Source organism: Pteropus medius, unplaced genomic scaffold (genome assembly GCF_902729225.1).
Source record: "Pteropus medius unplaced genomic scaffold, Ma_sr-lr_union100, whole genome shotgun sequence".
NCBI classification, from domain to species: domain Eukaryota; kingdom Metazoa; phylum Chordata; class Mammalia; order Chiroptera; family Pteropodidae; genus Pteropus; species Pteropus medius.
The window spans coordinates 4,933,545-4,956,104 of record NW_024345601.1 but is presented as its reverse complement, the minus strand read 5'-3'; the positions used below and the strand labels follow the sequence as shown (position 1 = coordinate 4,956,104).

The window sequence follows — 22,560 nt, the reverse complement described above, 5'->3', positions numbered from 1 at the left end:
TTTATTAAAAATTCCCCCTGAGCTGAAATATTATGCCTGTATTTTCTTCAATATAACTTAGCGTTTGGAGCAAGTAGGAGAAGAATGACTGGAAGTACAGAGGAAATAAAATTGTATATGAATTAATAATTGTCAAAGCCAGGCGATGGGTACATGAGATTTTACTCTCTTTTATATCTTTGATATTTTCCATAGTAAGAAGTAAGTTTTAAAAGGATAGGGCATAAAAAAGAGCAATAAACAGTATGGGACTTCAGTTTGGTACACATGAAAGTATTAGTTTTGGTGCGTAAGCTGTTGAGGAACTTGCAATGTCATATGAGGAGGCAACAGATGCCTAAAATCACTACAATGATAAGTGTAGCCAGAGCTAAGAGAAAGAAAAAAAAACTTTAAAAACTAATGCGTATCAAGTAGTTACTATGTTTAAGGCAGTTTTTAAAGTGTTTTGTATGTATTGATTCAATGAATTCTCATCATAACCCCTGAAATAGGTATTATCATTATTATTATTCCCATTTTGGAAACTGAGGCACAGAAAGGTTAAATAACTTGTGCAAGGTCACACAGCTAAAAAGTGGTGGAGACAAGGTTTGACACCAGTAAGGGGGCCATTACATGTATTGCCTTATATTAAAGATGCTTTGGCGAGCACAAAGAAATGCGAAATTATCTCTGGCTGGGGCAGTTGAGACAGGCTTCCATGAAGAGGTGGCATTTGGTCTAAGATTTTAATGAGGGTAACAGGTATTGGCGGAGGTGGGAGGTGTATTCCTGGGTAAGGTACAATTTAGACGAAGGAGTCAGGAGGTGCAGTTCACAAGGTAGTCTAGATAACTGGTCTGGGATTTAGGGACTGGAGCATGGGGCAGCATTCTAAGAAAGCTTCACGGAAGACTGGGCATGAAAGGTTTGGATTAGTTGATAGCAGAAAGGCAAAGGAGAGATTCTGTGGTTGGAAGGAACTGGGCCAGAGGCGTAGATGAGGACCGTCCTCCCATTGCACTGAAGGAAAGTTGCTCTCCAGAGGCTCCCAGACCCTTGAGCCCAGCACTTGCCTTTGGCAGGTTTGCTGCCAATCCAGCAAGAGCCTCTGGCCAGCTGTGCAGCCACAAAGACATGCCAGTTCTCTTCTGGGCGTGGGCACCATATCCAATGCCCCATCTCTGTTCAGCAGATTTGGGGCTCTTGAGAAATGCTCATTTCAACACATACCAAAACTCTGATAAAGGGCTGACTGATGCTAACTAGCAATGAGCTTGCTGCTTTGCTATTGCGGCCACACTGCCTACCACAAAGGCCAGTTACGATTTAGAAGCAATTGCTGCACAGAAAAAGGCAGTGGCTTTCCATCACAGGATTCTCATTGCTGTGAAAAGTAGAAAATAAAATGTACTACAAGGAGTACTCTCAAGCAAGCAAATAAAATGTTCTTCTCGGTTGGGAACCAAGTTCAAAAGCAGCATGTCTCTCCTGGGCTTTCCTGAAACCTTAAGCCATCACACCAACCCTTCTGTACTACTGATCTGTTAACTTGTTTTCCTTCAAGTGTACATTTCTTTAAGAACATATTTAAAACTCCAAGCCAAGTACTCTATGAAAGCAAACTTCATATATATGCAGAATTGCTTTTAATGGATATGTATATTAGGATATGTATATGCCCTGTGCTTAATTTGCTTTTAATGGATATGTATATTAGGATATGTATATGCCCTGTGCTTAATTTGATTTTGTAAGATTATTTCTTTTTAAGCAGAGCAAGTGTATTTATTCTACTGTGAGCCATTTAATAATTACATGCAGTATCTGAGGTTCAAGGATATTTGAAACATTTGAGAAATTTGCAAAAGGAGACTGATTTTCTCCTGGCTTACAGAGAAATGCAAATGGCCAACTAAAATAATAATAATAATAATAATAATAATAGTAATAATAACACAAATGCCAAAAAGGTGCAAAATAGATAGATATAACTGATTTGCTGTGAGGTATCAGGATCTAGCATCACATTTTTTCCTTGCTGGCATTCAATTAATATTGATTGGCTGGTTGATTGATGGATGGCATACCCTCTCATCTATGTCAGGATGTTGAGTGGTCTTGACATCTGTCCAGAGCTGCCTACTTCTCCCAAGGTTTGCAGCCCGTGCTTTGTCAATAATCTTCTAGCATTGCTTGGTTTTAGGTTAATGTTTGGTGATGCATTGCAAATCTGTATTCCATTACCGTGATGCTGTCCATAAAAAATCCCTCTTGCATAGCATTTCTCTGACAGGCGTTCACCACTGAAATGTCATCCCTGCCATCAGCAATATTTATGGAGCATCACAGGGCACAGCACGCTCTATCTATTAAGCCCTAAAGAGTAAGAGATAAGAGATTCTGGATTAGATGCAATTCCTGGCCACAAAAAGTTTACCATAAATTCAGGAAAAGAGAAGACATTTATTACTCAAGCAACCAAAATGGAGGGAAGGAGAAAGGAGAAATGGATGCTGAAGAACATTTATCTCTATGTGAGCTCATTTGACTGATAGCATTAGTTAACCCCTCAAATAAGAAAGATTTTCAGTAATTAACTTTTTTTCTTATTAAAAGTTATATTTCATTTTGAAGAACCCTATGAGACAGGCCAAAGAAGAACATGTGAGAAAAATGACCCTCTGTGGTTGGCTTTTTATACACTGATAGAAACTGAAACTTTACCCTAGTGACACTTAATGGTTTAGAAATAGACAAACACTTTTCCTTTCTGTCTTTATAGATAATTCTGAAATCACCTCCTGGATAATAAAATACAAACTGCTTTCAAATACCTAATTTAACATTTTGTTTTATGTGAGCTTTGAGACTATAGTAATTTCCCATTATCCATGGGAATGCATTCTAAGACCCCCAGTGAATTCCTGAAATCACAGATAGTACTGAACTTATATATACTTTGTTTTTTTCCTATACACGCATACCTATAATAAAATTTAATTTATAAATTAGCATAGTAATACATTAGCAACAAAAACTAATAATGAAATAGAACAATTATAACAGTATATTAATAAAAGTTATGTGAATGTAGCATTAAAATAAGAGTTATTTAAATACAAGCACTGTGATACCGTGACAGTTGATCTGATAACTGAGATGGCTACTAAGCAACTAATGGGCAGGGAGTGTATCCAGCATGAGAGACAAAGAGATGATTTACCTCCTGGGTAGGATGGAGCAGGATGCCAGGCGATGTCATCATGCTACTCAGCATGGCACACAGTTTAAAACTTATAAATTGTTTATTTCTGTAATTTTCCATTTAATATTTTCAGACCATGGTTGGCCATGGGTAACTGAAACCGTGGAAAGCGAGACCAGGGAGGAGTACTGTACTTCATAAGCTAATATTTGCTCAAAGGTTGCTGTTGCCGTAAACTTTTTTCTCTATCCAAACCACAATGAAGCCCAATGGAGAAATAACACAAAAAAATTTTTTTAATTTTATTTGTAGTCCCCTATCTGGATTAGACAAGTCTTCACTACTTAAGTTTTCCTTTCAAAAAAAAAAAAAAAAAAAAAAAGGTGACAGATTGAGGAATTATGGAGGGAATTATATTGTTATATTGATGTAAAAGAATTATCTGTATGTTGGTATAATCATTTCTACTTTGGAAACTAACGTTATACATGCCATACAGAGTGATTTTATGATCCTCAGGCGGCAATAATTCTTTCTCTCTTTCTTGAGAGAAAAATATGGCAGATTATGATGAATAAATGTAGTGTTATGTTAGTTACTTGATATGGAATAATTAATCACTGGATCAGTTTTCCCTCTCCATAAAATGGGAGTAAAACTCTACCTCAAAGGTTTATATAAGGGACTAGAAACATGTATATAGAGCACTTGGTACTGCGCATGGCACATGGTAGGCACTCCCCAGTGGCAGCAAATTTAATTGTAAAATTCAGTGATGGGATTTCTACAGGAGCCAAGTCAAAGCTCCTCTAGCCAGATAGAAAATGAGGACAATTTATGCTAAAGGAGTAAACAGATGGCCCAGCCGCTCACCCATCTTTCTCAGACAACCATTCTTTCATCTAAGCTTTTGAGAGAAATTAAAGAACAATCAGCTCAAAGTTAAACTTTCTGTCAAGAGTCTGGTGCCCATGCTTTGGATATAGCTTTGAAGTTATATATAGCTTTGAAGATAACTTGTATACATGAGACGAGCTTGATCTATTTGGAACATTGGAAAACCCAGCACCTAGCTTCAGAAAGATGGAGAGCTTCTTACTTCTCCAGAGAGTACTAGGTGCTTGCCAGCAGACCTGGGGTTTTCTTCAAAAGGAGCTGCATATTCTCACTTATTTAACCAGGACTCTTGAGACCCTAAAGTCGTACTCTGCAGAACTCATTAAACATTAGCCAGCATATATGATTGATGCCAAACTAGCTAGGTAATCTCTGCATCTTAGCTCCAATATATCCAACACTGAAGCATCTTTCTTCATAGACATGGCTGAAAAGACTGTAGCTGGACACTGTGGGACTTTGGGTGCCTAAGAATCTGTAGACCTAAAGAGACTGGGGACTGGAGGACAAAGACAGCCTCATGCCCATGAATGTGGCCAAGTTGCCCACTGGCTTGCTGAATCAATCTGCCTTATTCCCAATATCTCTGTGAATCCAGAGCCCTAAAACTCAATCATAAAATGTGGCTGTGGAATATAGAACTAAGGAGTCAGTTAAAACAACCATAAGATCAATAGCCAGGAATGGAGAGTAAAGGAAGAGAGAGAAAGAAAAGGGGAAAAAATCTCCAACTCAAAATTAGCCGGCAAACCAAAATTCAAAAATAACTGGAAAAAACACATTCAACAAAATTAAAAAAAAAAAACAGGACCTGAATTTATACCAGGTGAAATTAATTTTATGGACTCTTGAAAAATACTTTATAATTGTTATGTTTAAAACACCCTCATAGAAACATCCAGAATAATGTTTGAACAAATATCTAAGCACCCCATGGCCCAGCCAAGTTGACACATTAACCGTCATGCTTTTTATCTGCACATTTGCTCACAGTGATAAATGCATGGATAATATCTGTTTTAAAGGCAAAAATAAACATGAATATGAAAAAGAACCAATTACAATTAAAAAATATAACCTTTGGAATAAAAATCTCAATAAAGGGAATAAAATCTAGCCTGGATGCAGTTGAAGAGGTAATTAATGAATTGAAGATATACACTTTCTGTTATCAAAAAACTATAGCAAACATTATTCTTAAGGCTGAAATTTTGATGACATACTCTCTAATGCTGAGACAAAATAAGAATGCTGCTTATCATCTCTTTTATTTGACAGTATGCCACATCTCATGACCAATGAAATGACTATAAATCTAAGAAAATGTATGTGAGAACATTAAGGAGAAAATGATAAAACTTAGAAAACACATAAAAGGAGTCCTGAATGAATGGAGTGACATACTAAGTTTATAGATAGGAAGATGTAACAACATAAAGATGTCAAGTTTATCTTGATATTTTTTTTCTGTAAAACTAGACGAAAAGTATCCTAAAATTGATTTAGAAAAGCAAAGGGCTGAGAATGGAATAAGAAAACAAGAGAAGAAGAGGAGGAGATAGAGAAGGAGGAGGAAGGGAGTAAGTATGAAGAAGAGAGAGAAGGAGATCAACAACAGCAGCACTGAGGGGAAACTTTGCCTATCAGAGAGCAAAACAGTACAAAACCATAATAATAGTGAGAGAGTAGGGTTAGCATAGGGAGAGAAAAAAGATCAAAGAAACATAATAGAGAATCCAGAAGCAGACCCCCACATCTAAAAGAAGCGTAACATCTAACCAAGATGGCAAGAAACAATGAGGAAAGGATTGTGTGATGATATTTAATAAATGGGGCTAGTTGTTTATATGGGAAAATAGTGGTTCCCCTCACATCCCAAGCATAAATAAAATCCAGGATAATTAAGACCTAAATATTTTAGAATTAAAATATAGAAAAACATCTTTATGACCTAAGATAGGGATGGATTTCTTAAACAAAACACTAAACTACAGAAAAATGAAAAGATTGATAAACTTGACTACATTAAAATTAAACACTTTTCTTCAATATGTCACAATAAAGTTGAAAGACAAGCCACAGACTAGAAGAAGAAATGTGCAACAAATTTTTTAAAAAAAGATTTACTGTCCAAAATATATAAAGAACAACTACAAATCAATGAAAAAAAAGATTAAAAATAGAAAAAAATAGACAGGTTATGCACAGGCAATTAACAGAGGACAACACTTGAGTGAATTCACATATGAAAAAGTTCTCATCCTTCCTAATAATGAGGAAAATGCAAAATGAAACGATGAGATATCATTTCATACCAATTGGACAAGCAAAAATCGTAAAGTTTGACGATGCTAAATGTTGGCAAGGATGTTCGAGCAACAGGAATTCTTCCACTCTGCAGGAGTAGCATATATCCATAAACCTGTTTTCACCCCTACGTAGGGAAATTCTCCACATGTGCACAAGGAAATAATATACAAGACTGTTTCTTTTCAAATTATTTGTAATAGCAAGCAAATTGCAAACAACCTAAATGCCTTTCATTAGGAGTATGAATAAGTAAATCTCAGCATATTTATAAATGAACTACTATGTGGCTCTAAAAATGAATAAACCAGAATTCATGAATAAACCTCAAAATTACAAGTGAATAAAGCAAATTTTAAATAGATCATATACTATGAAACATTTATATGGAGTTTTAAAACAAGCAAATAGTGGCATATATGCCTATGCATATTCGATTATAAGGTAATGGCATAAAAACATGCATGGGTGTTCCAAACATCAAACTTATTATAGTGGTTGACTTTGAGGCATGATGGTCTCAAGTAGGGCTTCAATCGCACATATACATATTTATTTATTGTTAAAAAATCTATACCAATATAAAACACATGGAATGTGCCCCTGTAATTACATATTCCTTTCGCCCTGAGGATATCTAGGATTCCTTGACTGGAATACGTTGCTTTACTCAAAGTCCACCAATTTAAAAGTTAATCTCATCCAAAACTCCCTTACAGAAACACTCAGGATAATGTTTGCCCAAATATCTGAGCACCCTATGGCCAACCAAACTGCCACAAAAAAAATTAACTATTACACTTTTTATCTGCACATTTCTGATAGTCAGGAATAGGTGACAGTCAAGAGTCATGGTTAAGAGTAGGAGTTTGGAAGCTGCAGACCTGAGTTTGAATTCTGGTTCTGCATCCTAATTGAGGAGTGATTTAATATCTCTATGCCTCATTTCCTTCTTCTTTAAAATGGGAATAATAATAGTTTGTTGTGAGGTTTAAATAAAATAATGCATGCAGCAGTCTCAGCACAGTGCACTCCATAATAGACCCTGGGGAACTCCGGAGAGAGCTCAGGCACTCCATAACAATAAGTGAGATATCGCCCGATACATCTTATCCTGTGCCTTGAATGGAACACATATGAAAGGACATGCTTTTGGATGTAAAAGATAAAGAAGGATCATCAATCACTTCAATGGAAGACTAGCGATGCGGGAAGAAAGGTCGTGCCTGAACTCTCTCTCCGGAGTTCCCCAGGGTTTGGGGCAGAGACTCAGGTTTTCACTTGGACACCTCCACAGCCACTGCAGCTGTTTGGGGAAGCCCCAATACAGTCATCATGACAGTCTAGATTGAACCCCATTCCCGTACAACTTAACCATGGGTTGTTCCTCTAGCCTTGTTTATCCATTGTATCAGTTATCTATTGCCAAATAATGCCACATAATAAGTCACCCCAAAACTTAGTAGCTTAAAACAATAAGCTCTGACTATTGCTCATAAGTCTATAGATCAGCTAGATAGTTCTACTGATCTGGACCAGGCCCAGCTTTTGTCTGGGTTCATCCATGCATCCATTGGTTGGCTGGGGACTCATTTACTGGTTTTAGGATGGCCTCTCTCACATAGAGGATAGGTATCTGTCACCTGGGATGACAGGCATGACAGGTTGCATGTTTTTCATCACCCAATAGGCGAGACTGGGCTTGTCTGCATGGCACTTGAGCAGAGTTTCAAGAGAAAGAAGAGAGGCTGCAAGTCCTTTTGAGAACTAAGAGCATCATTTCTATCACTTGTTTTTAGCCATAACAAGTCACAAAGCCAGTCATATTCCAGGGAGGGGAGAATGTGTTCCACTTCTTCATGAAGAGCAAGAAAATCACATTGTCAAGGGCATAGACCCAGTAGAATAGTGGACCGGAGCCATTGGGTAACACAGCACACCCATGACTCCTGTCACTTGCCTCCTATTTACCTTCCTCCCATGGACTTTTGTTAGAAGGAAGCCAATCAAACAGCCATATTTGTCCCTCACCCCCTATAGCTATTTGCACTTCTGACAGACTTATGTTTTATTTTAGAGGCAAGAGGGAGCTACTGGATATTCTTAAGAAAGCAAAGAGACCAAATGAAAACGGATTTGAAAAAAGACATTTAGGGAGCAAGTACATTTGCCTGAGACAATCAGAAAGGCAGGATTGAGGGGAAAGCATTCAAGGAAGTGGGAACAGAGCCTACAAAGTCCCAGAAATATAAAAAGATGGTGTTGAGAACAATTATAGGAAACCTCTACTAGTTGCTTAAAATTAGTGTTGCCTAATTTAGTAATGAAATGTTTCTTCTCATATGTTCTTCTGGAAAGCCCATGATATTCATCACCCCACTTAAAGGCCAAAATTAACGATATGAAGCATTCAGTGTTTTTCATTTGCTCAAGCCAGTTCACATGCATTTGTCCTCCAACCATTAGTGAGCAGTTTTAGAGCAGAGAGGGCTTATCAGTGTGTGGGAGGGTAGTGGGGTGATGAAGTAAATGAGCGTTGATCTCAGACATGGCTCAACCACCTTCTCACTGTGCACCTGCAAGCCAGCAAATTTAAGAATCAACTTCGACATCTGTGAAATGGAGCAATACCTACTTGTAGCCCTCCTATGAAGATTAAAGGGGGTTAGGCAAGAAAAGCACTGAGCACAGTACCTGGTAATGAATAATGGCCCAGGAAGTGGCAGATGGCTGTTCGTACTTCTAGCTCCTTACTCTCTAGAACAGGGTCCACACAGGACACGGCCTCCATCGGTACCTCTGTGTTTTTCACAGATGTCAGTGAGCATGCTGACTAGCCCAGGCAAGGCCCTGATTGCACATTTCATGTCTCAAAAAGGAGTTCTTGACAGGGCTGATTATTAAATAATAAGGAAATTAGTGCTCAGTCAAATTAGACACAGCTTTGATTTTTAAAAATTCATTTAAAAATTACTTGTTAGCATGAACCAAACAGCAAGCAAGCAAGCCACATTTAATCAGTTTTCATTAAAGTTCCATTTTTAAAAATATATGTGCATATATAGAGAGCATATACATATATACTTTACATATGGTATGTCTTTTATATAAGTATATATTTAAATATACAGTATGTGGGTATATATAATGTAAGTATATATTACATATAAACACATATGTATATAATTATGAATATATAAATCTATATAAGAATAAATATATACTTAAATGTGACATTTAAAGTATATATATATATGAATCAATATAAAGGGAGATATATATACACACACACGTGTGTGTGTGCTTCATGCTGTTTTTCATTTTAGTTTATCAATTTCTGCAGCATTTGGAGCTGTGAAAGCCATGCCCATGACAGAGTCTCTCATAGTTAAATCACAACTAAGCACCTTCTCAAGAATCTCAAATTTACAGAAAACTTAAAGACAAGTAGACAGTGGTTTGTTCAGCATTTTGCAGATCTTTCACCACAAGGGCTGACCTCTCACTGGAGGTTTGCTTGGATAAAATATACAGATTTTATTATTGTTCCAAAGGGAATTTGGAGCCCGGAGATATGTAGCCATGTAGCCTTTATGGAGACAGGATTTACGTTTGTTCATACAAAGAAAGAAAATGTGTGTGTGTGTGTGTGTGTGTGTGTGTGTGTGTGTGTGTGTGTGTGTGTAGTTTTGTATGTATATATGTCCTTTTTTAAGGGCTGATGCAATAGCACTGCTTGCCCCAAGAGGATGTCAAACAATACACTAGTCAATATTGCAGAAACCAGAACTTCCTAGGGCCCTTTAGCCAGTCAGCTCCTGTACCCACATTTCCTTATTCTAAACCAGAGTTTGAATAGTGAGTGGAAAAGTCTGCCCTCATCGCCCAGCCCTTCAGTAGGCTGTGGTCACATTGTTCCAGCAGACTTGGTAATATGAATGTTTAATCCCTATCCAAAAAAGATACGTAATCATTATCCTGTAACTGACAGGCAGCATTACATCCCAATAGATGGACTAGCCTTGAAATTAAAAACCAGCCCACAATTCTAGTGTTTCAAAAAAGTCGGAGCTGTTCCACTCAGCACAAACCTGTCTTACATTGTGCTTTTTTTTTTCACCAGAAACCTGTAAGTGCAATTTCTGCAGAAAGATACTTCAAATTTTAAAGTAAAGATCACGTTTCAAGGTTGAAATGTTCTAAGAAGCCTCTTTTGGTAGAAACAAGCCGAGGTCAAGAAGGCATCTGGGAACGGGGATGGGGAAGAAAGGGGACACTAGGATACACAGATGGAAATGGGGCAGGGGGTGAGGGAACGTGCTGACTCCAGGCTAAATGAGCTGTTGAAAAGAACCAAATTGCTTCCAATTGATAGAATTTAAGGAAACTCCTCCAAAGATTTTTGAAGCTGTATGTAACTTGTCTTTATTTTTCTCCACAGCCATGGGACCCGATGTGCAGGGGAAGTTTCTGCTGCAGCCAACAACAATATCTGTGGAGTCGGAGTAGCATACAATTCCAAGGTCGCAGGTAAGCTGTCCCTGCCAAAGAGCAGACCCCATTCCCAACAGTCAGTCCCAAACGCATTGCGGCCTGGGCTCCAGGCTGGCCAGGGCCTGGCGAAAACTACCTTGCAGCAAGGGGTCTGGGACTTAGCGAGAGTGAAAAAAATTTTAACTTTAATCTACATGGCAATATTAATAAACTTTTAAATTTTTTATTTACATGTAATATAATTACATAAAAGTACACAGATCACAAACTTACAACTCAACGAATTTTCACAGGCTGGCCATACCACATGTGGTCATCTAGAAACAAAACATTACCAGCATCCCAAAAGTCCTCCTTGCGTTCCCTACAGTTACTACCCATATACACAAGAATCACCACAATCCTGATTTCTAACAGCAAATATTGGTTAGTGCCAGTTTTTAAACTTTATATAAATGGAATGTAAATTGTTATAAACATACTAAGAATCTTCAAAATGGTTTTTTGTTTTTTGTTTTTGTGTTTTGCATCTCATCTTTAAGGAAATACATTCTACCTGGAACCTTTTTATTAAGCTCTACAAGAAGGATATTTAGCAATTCCATCTTCACAGGGGACTTTATAAATGAGGGTATTAGGTCACTAAAAATTTAGAAAGCAACACCTGTCCCTACCCCCCTAAAAAAAAAGAGAGAAAGAAAGAGGATGAAAGAGAGGGGTTCGTAATCTTTCAACAAAATGCCAGAGAATGAAGTGGCTCCTGGCTCATTCCAAGTTTTGCATCAAATTTTTTCTTAATTTATTTTGGCTGAGTCACCCAACCTTGTTATTCCTTTTTTACAACTGTCTTGATATTTTTTCCCTGGCAATTTAATGGAACCATAAACATACTTTGTGCTGACGCTTCAATTTCCAGGGGCCTAAATAAAGCAAGAGCAACCTGTACAAACCTACCATTAACCTCTTTCAGAACTGTTTGCTAAGAGGCTTGCCTGAGCTGGGTGCTGAATTTCACAAAAGAATACATCTGGAAGGTTCTGAAACGTAAATAGAGGAGGCTTTGCCCCTTGGGTTTCTGCTCTCTTTGTGTGCATCCAAAATGTTGGCATTAAAATGTCAGAAGCCATTATGAGCTCAGGGGAAAGAATATCACCCGATTAATATTTTATAAGCTAGGATTGTACCAGGGTGGTAGCTGAGGTGACGTGGGCTCTCTATTCACAAGACAGGACTAGAGGCAACTGAAAAATTCAAATCTGGATTTCTCATTCACAATGATTGTCTTCAAAATAGTTTTTGAAGCCTCTGTACACCCCAAGCAACTGGTTTTTTTTGAAAAAGGGATTCTTGGATTTACTGCCTGTAAAAATTAAGAGTTAGAGCAGCTCAAAGTATTCTAGAGGTTTATTGGGGTCCCTTTCCCCACCTGCTTCCTCTATCACTTTCTCTATTATCTGTCTGAAAACATCTGAGCTGCTCATCAAATGTACCTAATTCTCCTGCTCTCTTTATTTGAATTTCCTAAAAGCAAAATGAGATTGAGAATTTGGGTATGTAAGGGAGGAAGAAATTTTCCTCTACCGTTCTAATTTCTTCTGGCTGGTCTAAGAATTAAATTGACATGAGAGAGATTAACAGGAGAAAATAACCAAATTTAATTACATACTTATATACAGAGGATCCATAAGAATATGGGGCCCAAGGAAAAATCATGCAGTTGAAGTTTATATGCCATCTTGAGCTAAGGAGAAGGGGGTAGTGGTTTGGAACTTTGAAGGAGAGAAAGGCAATTCACAGAGAGATGGAAAAACAAATTTTGGTAAACAAATGTTTTCTGGGCCATACAGAGACAAGGGGACACTGATTTCTTAGAAATCAGCAGACTCTGATTTCTAAGTCTTCTCCACCATATAGAGTTCATATTACATTATAGTTATTTATGGTGAGAGCTCCTTTCCAGGGAGCCCTCTATCTAAATTCTTTTAGGCAGTAAGAGGAAGGTCAAAGGTTCTTCTTGACTCTTTTGCTTTTCAAAAATAAAATAATCTTTGTGCTGGAGAGAAATATTTTGGGGTGGCAAATTTTGCTTCCCTCTAGGTACAAGGAGTTTATTTGGGAGGTGATCGATCCTAGGAAGCCAGAGTGAGGGAAAAATGGCAAAAAGGAGCCAACAAAGTGAGTGTAGATAAGCCAGTCGCTCCCATGGACAGCTGGGGCTCTGAGAGACAATGGGGACCCCCCTCAGAATTGCATCCCCAAGGTGAGGAGGCTGAGGCGTTTATCCACCAACTGCCATCCCTTATTGGTGAGGAAGTCTCCTGGACCACAAACACCCTGGCCTGTCTAGCCTGTTAGCTCATGTGGGCTAAGCAGAACTCTTAAGGCAGAGAACAGCCCCCAGGCAGACAATCAAATGGGGCCGGTGGATCCAGGCACAGCACGACAGCCTCTGCCTCACCTGCTGACTAACCCCCCTTCCCAAAGGTGAGTTAATGAAGCCTGACACCTCAACGACATGACCTGCGTTTTCTGAAACCCTCACAGAAATGCTTTGAGATTCTAGAAACCAAGCCCAGAACTGGTGGAAGCCATGCCCAGCCACACAAAGATTCTCATCAAAGCAGCCACCTTTCTCCCCTTTTCTGCTTCCTTAACTCCAGCTTTGCTTCTCTGTAACCACTAATGCTGGTTCTAACTACTCAAGGACCAGGAAGCTCTAGTCCCCTGTCCTGTGCCCTGTAGGACAGCCAGAGTTCTCTAGGCTTCCCCAGAGGAGCAAAAAAGGAATTCGTCAGGAAGACACACTGGACTGTAACTTGAGAATCCCAACAAAAGCAGAATTCCAGGTTCCTCAACCTTACATATTTAGGAGAAATTTTTGTTCATTCTGGTGGACAATTCTAAAAGTTGGCTGTTTTTTATTATTCTAAATGAGCATAACCTTCCAGAGAAATCTTCCCTTTCAGGAGCTTTGGGACCCCAGGACTGTGTAGATCGCCACCTGGTGGCCAACTGAGATCATTGCTAGTCTCTCGCAGTCCCAAGGTGTTGAGTTACAGGTTGGGGAGATACTGGCAGCAATGTCCCAAGTCCTTCCCTGGTCCTGGGTGTCTCTCCACCCTGCCTTCAAAAAAAGGCTAAAATTAAGGTGCTGTAGAATCTTAGGCAAGAAAAATAAAAGAGAGTGAGGATGAGATTATAAAATGAGTCTTCTGAAGGTAAAAAAGGAAAAAAATTATTGAGAATCTCTTTATTTGCCTGTTAGCCACTTAGGTTCTCTTATATTACAAACTCTGCTCATGTCCCCATTGGGGTTCCTGTATTTTTCTTGTTTGTTTGCAAGCATTTATGATATATTCTAGATATTAGCCCCTGATCAGTTTTAGTAGATGCAAATATTTTCTCCCAAACTTCCACATAAGGTCATTAGCCTATCCAAATTCCAGCTTTGTGTGTCATGCTAGCTTAGTGTCCAGTTTTATTTTTCTTCAAACAATGAGTCAATGTTCCCAGTACCATCTATTTAATAATCCAGCCTGTTCCTTTGATTTGTGGTGCCACCTTCATTGTACATACATGGTTAGTCTCTGGATAAGTATAATTTAGATAACTCCTCCTAGCAAGTATAAACTAGAAAGTGTAGCCAGCTCCTTCTACAACTGAGCTTTTGTATATGATCTTCCCTCTGCCCAGATTTCCTCCTCCCTATACTGTACCTGACCTCCTCCTCTTCATCCTTCAGCTCTCAGGTTCCCATTGCTTTCTCCAACACCACTTTCCAGACCAGTTTCTTTATCTATTCTTTGATAAAGCATGCAAGATTTTTCCTTCCCAGCACTAACCACTGTTGGTTATTGCACATTCTTATGCATAATTATTTCATTAATATCTTCCTCCTCAGAGAGACAACAGTCTCCATGAGGACAGGAGCCATGTCTGTTTTCTCTCACTTCAGTAGCTAGCATGGAGTCTGGACACAGTGGATGCTCAAACTGTATTTGCCGAATGACAGAAAGCAAGGAAGGAATAAAGAGAAGAAGGGCCAATGAAGAAACCCATTATAAGCAGAAGAGATTAATCATTAAATGAAAGAAGGCATGGATGATTGGAGTAGAGGGATTAAGGGCAGGAGGCTCTAAGGACCCAAAGCTAATGAAATTTCTACCCGGAAAGCTAAAGTATCTCCTCTTCCATGAGCACCTTCTCACCTTTTTTTCTTTATTTCACTCAAATCAGTTCCAGGGAGACCTAGGCCTTACAGTTGGGTGCCTACTATGTGCCCAGCTCTACCGTAAATGGTGAGATACAACAATGAGCCTGCAGACAAGAAACCTGCCCTCACACAGCTGACAGTCTAAGAGGAGACTCTGAGAATGAACAAATAAGCATGATAATATCAGATAATGATTGCTGGTAGGAATGAAACAAAGCATGGTGGCAGAGAATAACTGGGGTGAGGCACGGCTAGTGACTTGAGGGTGTGAGCTCTACAGCACCACACCTGAGCTTCTGCAGAGCTTCTCAGAGCAGCCTCAGGGTGCAAACTAGGACAGATTGACTTTATTTGCTTTCCCTTTTAAGCCAGAGAATATAGATTTATGCACTGGACTTCAGGATGAGATTTCCTTTAATCAAAGATTCTGAAGAGTTTGAGAACCACACTAATGAGCACTGTCTAAATACCCTGGAATTTGTCTACCAGCAATGAACTGTTTCCACATATTTGGCCAATAAAACTCATAACATTTCCAAGGGTTTATACATATTTTATCTGAATTTTTTAAATAACCAATAAAAATCACCCATTAGCACAATGATTAACACATTTCAGATCCTTAAAACCTAGATCAGTGCGAATTTGCTCCTTAGCTTGCAGACTAATATTCATAAGCACAAAAGGTGGCAATTAGAGACACTGAGGTTTGTGGGAGGCTGTAGCATTTCTTAGTGTCAGGTACAAGGTCACCTTTTGTAACAGGATTAGACACAGAAAGGATTTAGCTCAAATTCCCTGGTCCATGAACCCCTAGAACCCAGAGCTCCAACAGTACAAGCAGTGCAGGCAGGCATGGGGCTCAAACCCTAAAAGAAGGGAGGAAGGAGATGCAGAGTCACCACTGGTCATTAAGGCGGTGATCAGGCCTGGAGTCCTCACCATCGAATCACATTAGCCAGTAGAGCTTTTTATGAATGTGAAGACACTGGGTCTAGCTCCCAGGTCTCACCTCTCCTGCCTCTCACTCTCATGCTCTTGCCTTTTCTCTAGTCTCTCGCTCTCTCGCTCTCTCTCTCTCTCTCTCTCTCTCTCAGCACCCAGAGAAAGAGGTGAGGCCCTCCCTAAAATCCTTTCGGTCACCCTGAGCTTCTGTCTTGGCTGCTAATAGTTCAGTCTCTTGCAAAAATTAATGCTGTGTCTCATTCAATTAATGCATGCCTCATTCCTCTCAAGCTTAACGAGATTAAAAGAATGTCGGATGCCTGGCCCCTGAATATGAATGAGAGCCTTGCTTCAGTCTGTGGCTGCCCTTGCCTCCCTTGATGCTGAAACAGTCAGAAGATTAATGCACACCAGCTCTGATCTTCTGTGCAGCAGAAGGGGAGCCCGGGAGGGGATGAAGAGGGAAAGAGACAGAAGAACAAGAGCTGCAAAGAGAAAGGGTACAGGGCATGGCTGGATGCACCACGCGCTGGCTGTATGACAAAATCCAGTGTTGTCATTGGCTGGCATGTGGGACCATCCAGGACTACTTTAGCCAAGGTTGAATTTCTCTCACCTTCCAGTTGAGGTGGCTGTTCAGTCCTGGTCATCTGAGCACTAGACATCTGAGTTTTCTCCTTGCAGGAAAGTGAATACCATCCTCTCTGTAATGTTTCTCCATCCACAAAGAGGAAAGAAGAAACTGCATTATTTGGTTTATTCTGTCACCTGTTGGCCACTTTTGTTGAATGACCTTTTTAAATAATTAAAAATATGGATGGACCAAAAACAAAAGGGAGAGTTTGAAATTTCCTATCCTTTATAAAATGAACCATAAAACTTAGCTTTCAGAAAGTTCAAACAATAGACTATACTCATTCTAGATGAGCTTCCTCCAGGACAAAAGACGTTAACTCATAATTGTATACTTTTTGACAAAAATGGTGACTTGATTTATAAGGTAATGGTAGAGGATGGAAAATCTGGACCTGTTATTATTTGTTCTTCTGAACTTGTTTCTGTTAGGGAGAAAAATCAACTAAATAAAGTAATAATATTAAGCATTTATTCATCAAAGATTTATCAAGCTTAAGATAAATTCCAAGCACCATGCTGTTGCCCTGGGACACAGAGTGAACAAAGCAGATGTGTGTCCTGTACTCAAAGACTGTTATCTGGTGGTGAATGAAACACACAAATAAACAATTGTAATGGAAAGCCGAAAGTGTGGTGCTAATGGATGGAGGACCTGGAGAGCTAGACCCAGAAAGCCTTCTGGGGAAATGCCTGCTAGACACATAGGTTAGTCAGGAGGAGGGTGCGCCCTGGAGGAAGTTGCAGTGCAAGGGGTGGGCTATGAGAGTTGAGGAGGAAAGAGAGACCTTTCGTTAAGAGAGAAGGCAATTTCATGTGCCCTGAAAGAATCTGAGTGGTTGCAAGAAACTAATTTGCATACTTTGTTAGAGAGCGACACTTTTGTAATAATGTCCTTGACCATGATGTGTAAGGAGAGTCAGCATCCAAGCTTTGACTATGTACGGCCCAGGTCTTGCATTTCAAAATCTCATGTCAAATATACCAAATCTCTTATCAAATATACCAAAATTTTAGGCTCCTTGCCACAAAATAGTGTATCAGGAAAAGAACAATATGGCTCCAAACAGCAATGTTTTGAGTTAGTGATAGAGGGACAGAATGCCCATCCCATTGATTGCTACTGAGTTAACCTTTGAGAGGCTTTTTACAGACAGACAGAGAGGGTAACATGAACCATGGGTGCCCACAAGCATGTTCCTTCTCCCTGTGTGCCACTGCCCAGCTCAAGTTCACCCCTCATACAATCCTGGACTGCAGGACTCTGCTCCTCGTCAACTTCTCAGCAAGAAGTCACTCCCACAAAGCATCAGAGAGTAGCACAAACTTTACAAAGATGTCATAGAAGAGAAAGAGGAGGTGGTTACGTCACACACCCCACCCCATTACTAGTATATTTCAGAATAACCCATGCAACATTTCTGTCTTCCCCTAAGTTCTTTCTCAGATATAATGCAACTGGGAGCTTCTCTTTTCCTGACCTGCCCGTATCTGCGCTGTCTCTAACCCCATCCACCCGCTGCCCTCTGCCCTCTGCCCTCTAGGATTTCTCCTTAAATATTTAATATCTATTGCCTCCCCCTACTGTAATGCACAGTAGCTTTATTTCTTCTCTGAAACTTGACCCCAGTCATCACCCAGTCCTTGGAGCCTGACCTTCCCCTTGGAAACAGGCTTATCGGTCATGTCTTCAAAAAAGATGGTCTCTCCCCCATTGGGAATTCTGGTAAAGTTTGCTGGGGGAATAAAATTGTCTACAAATAGTTATATAAGGAAAAGTTCAGAAAGGATTGGGTGGGCATTCTGTGCCTCCTTCTTGATCTTCTGAGGCTGTAATTGTACTCAGGATTGCACAGTGTCCCCCAGGACACCTGGGATGGAGAACCCTCCAGCCACACCCAGGACCGAGCCCTCCTCCCCGCCTGTCTCCTGTGAATTGGGAACCAAAACGCTGTGTTTCCCTGCCCGCATGTGTCCACAGGTATCCGGATGCTGGACCAGCCATTTATGACGGACATCATAGAGGCCTCCTCCATCAGCCACATGCCCCAGCTGATCGACATCTACAGCGCCAGCTGGGGCCCCACAGACAATGGGAAGACGGTGGATGGGCCCCGAGAGCTCACGCTCCAGGCGATGGCCGATGGTGTGAACAAGGTAAAGTCGTTCCTGCTGCCATGAGGCCCTGGTCCAACACCTGGGGAGTAGTGGGGGACATAGGGGGTAAGAGGAGGTGATGACAGAGGAGGAAGGGGCAGGGCAGGGGCAAAGGTGGGGTTGTTACCCTATGCATTAACTCAGGACCGGCGAGAAATGGATCCCAAAATGGAGTTAGACGGCTGACCTGTGAAGGACAAAGTGGAGGTAGCCGGAGGAGGCAGGGAGCGCCTTCAGACACAGAAGGTGACGTGGGCCTGGCCCCTGCAAAGGATTGGGGAGAAGGAGGATCCCACTCTGCCCTGGTCCCTGCAGGAAGGGCCTGAACAGCACCCTCACCCTGCCAGTCCTGGCCAGGAGCAGCCTGCAGGCAGAGGGGCATCTGCGCAAACTGGGTGGTTCAGGGGGCAGCAGCGGGAGTTGTGAACCCACAGTGCTCTCAGGCAGAAGGTCTGAGCCACGTGTACCTATGGCCGCAGTTCCCTGACATTAGTGCAGCAACCGACAGAGCCGAGGAGATCCGACCAAGGCAGAGCCTTCAGAGGGAGGGCAGCGGGAAAACGCTGGTCACTATGCTCGTCAGCAGCTACACAGAGAAAGGAGATTCCGTCTCTGCGATCTCAGGGTAGGGGCCACCCCAGACAAGGCATGAAGCAGGCTCCAGGATCAGTCTCCCTGGGTTATGGTCCCAGTTGACCACTCAGGTCTGAGTCTATCCACAAGAGACGACCTCACTGTGCTTCAGTTTTCCTGCCTATAAGATGGTGATAACCATACATTCCACCTGGGATCGTTGTGTGAGATAAATATGCAAGTGCTTGGCACTGGTAAGTGCCTCACAAAGGATTGGTTCTTGTCCCTGTCATTATAGACGCTTAATGCCACCGTCCTAAAACTTTGTGACATAAAGCACAAGGTTTTACTAGGCTTGTGGATTCTGTGGGTCAGGAATTCAGACCCGCCCAGTGAGAATGCTTATCTCTGCTCCACCATTCCTGGGCCTCAGCTGGAAGACTCGTGATTTGAATTACCAAAATATTGTATTTTCACATGTTCTTGCGATGTGCTGATTTCAGAATTACCCACTATTGGTGCCACAACACCCACCGCTGGGAGAAGTCATTTTGCCTCACTTAGTCTTTTTTCAGGACTGAACTTGCCATCGGGCAAGTGTTATCACTGCCCTCTCCCTGCTTATCTGCTCAGCCATCACGTGGGAATCACATCCCAAAGACTGCAACAATGGTTTGTAGAGTAAGAGTAATCAGGTCTTAAGTGAGGGAAAGACAAGTGTATGAGGTTTGGAATATGGACTTTTGGAAATCCATTTTAGGAATATTTTTAAATTTTGCTTCTTGAATTTTGACAAATTTCAAATAGATGAAATGGCTATAACTATATTTAGATATATAGACTAGCATTATTATAAATAAATTATAAAATGCATCTGTCCTATGTATATATGTTTAAATTATTTATAGTTTGTATGTAGAAAATACATAAGCTCATTACTTATACAGTTATAACACTACAAGAGATATATGTACAAAACACTGTATTTCACAGTAGCCTAGAAAGGTAAAAATATCGAAGAAAATTAGAGTGAACTACTGAAGGTTACTTTTTCTTCCTTTTTTTTTTTTTTGAAGAATTACAATACGCCAAGCATTATTGTATTTTTTTAAGCTATAGTCACTATGCTTTACATTAAATACCCAGAACTTATTTATCATATAACTGGAAGCTTGTGCCCTTTGACCAACATCTTCCCAACACCCACCCCTACCTCCTGCAACACCTGCAACCACCATTCTACTCTCTTGTTTCTATGAGTTTGGTTTTTTTAGATTCCCCACATGTAAGTAAGATCATACAGTATTTGACTTTCTGTCTGACTTATTTTCTTTAGCAAAATGCCCTCAAATTCCATCCATGCTGTCACAAATGTCAGACTTTCTTCTTTTTATGGCTAAATAATATCTCATTATATATATATATATATATGTGTGTGTGTGTGTGTATATATCACATTTTCTTTGTCCATTCTTTTGTTGATGAACACTTAGGTTGTGAGTAATGCTGCAATGAACATGAGGTACAGTTCTCTCTTTAAGATACCGATTTCACAACCTATGAATATATACTCAGAAGTGGGCTTGCTGGATTATATGTTAGCTCTATTTTTAATTTTTTGGAGCACCTCCATACTGATTTCCATAATGGCTGTACCAGTTTATATTCCCACCAACAATGCACAAGGATTCCCTTTCTTCCGCATGCTCAATAACACTTGTTATTTCTTGTCTTTTTGGTAATAGTGAAGGCTACTTTTTCTATACATTTCCTGAGATCTGAAAACGTGTTTTCTTCTCCAGCTATCCATCCTCAGAAATAACTTAGCAGTTGAAAACATGGTAGATCAGCTGTTCAGTAAATAGGTAGAATTAACACATAAATGAAATTTGATGTGAAAGATTAAAAGTCATATAGAAATCTATAACTGTAATGGAAGCCTTTGGTGGCCCCTCGCACACCCCACTCCACTGCTCTGTTTGCTGCTGCTGATGGCACAGCTGCCTCTTCCCTGTAGAACTGCCCTGGCTAATGGGAACCTTCTCATCCAGAAGGTTCTGCCCCCACCCACATACAGGAGGCAGTCCACAGCCAGTGAGGAACTGATTCCAGGTGGAAAGGGCCAGCCTGTTTGTCTCCAGCAGAGACCACTCTGCTCTGTGATTTATGCTCCAGAGTCCTTAGTGAATCAGGTCAATACTTTACTCACAACTACATCATTTGAGGGCTCCTTCCCCTGCATTTCCTGTTTTATTCCCTCACTCACAGGTTTCTCCTGAGAGCTCTCCCTCAGTACAGCTGCTGCATTCAAGTCTCTCAGCCCTGCTTCTAGGGAACCCACCCTAATGTTAACCTGTTAGAGTTTGCTCTTTTCGTTGGCTGCCACGAAGCTCAGAACTAAGTTTGTGCTGAACAGCATAGGTATTTTTCGGCTAGGTTTACTGCTACCCCTTTCTTCTCTTCTCTTTACCATCCATGGCCTCCACAATCATTTCTTCGCATTTGTTCCTGCATCTTTATTTGTAATCACATTGAATCTAAGCCTCTGAATACTAAGCAATGTAAAATTTGTAAAGGAATTTATGAAATGAGCTCAGTTTAATTAGATCAAATTTAGGCATGAAAAATCTAACTTGGATCCTTTGATTGTTGCTCGCTTACACACATTCCTAGTCTTAATGGACTAAAGTGTCTCGCTGAACAAAAATTGACAGCATCTAGGCCCTAACAAATAGTAAACAGTAAGTCAAACAACGTGCAACCCCTCAGAGCAAGGTTCAGCCAACCTTGGCCCACAGGCCAAGTCTAGCCCACCAGCTAACTGTCTTTGCAAATAAACTTTTATTGGAACACAGCCGGGCCCATCAAGCCCCTTATATCTTTCCAGCCACGATTTCTCTTCCAAACACACCTTTCACAGGCTCCACATGGGAGGAAGCACATGGGGCACTAAATGAATGGAATCATCACTCAGAATGAACAGCTTTTCTGCTGGCCTGTCCATAACTACATCTTCAGATAAGTGGAGAACTGAGCTTGAGAGTTGGGAGACCTGAGTTCAAATCTCAATACTGTCCCTCTCTGGCTGTGAGACTTTAGATTAGTCACTTCTCCATTCCTCAGTTTCTTTTTCTATGAAATAGTCTATAAC

General features: G+C 40.4%; 1 protein-coding gene across 1 annotated transcript in view; it reads left to right on the top strand.

Moving 5' to 3' along the window:
- PCSK2 (proprotein convertase subtilisin/kexin type 2) overlaps positions 1-22,560 on the top strand; it is a 246,318-nt gene that overhangs the window by 186,474 nt on the left and 37,284 nt on the right. The window contains exons 7-8 of the mRNA XM_039874445.1: positions 10,836-10,924; positions 18,661-18,836. Of these exons, the coding sequence (XP_039730379.1) occupies positions 10,836-10,924; positions 18,661-18,836 (265 nt within the window). The remainder of the gene's footprint in view (positions 1-10,835; positions 10,925-18,660; positions 18,837-22,560) is intronic.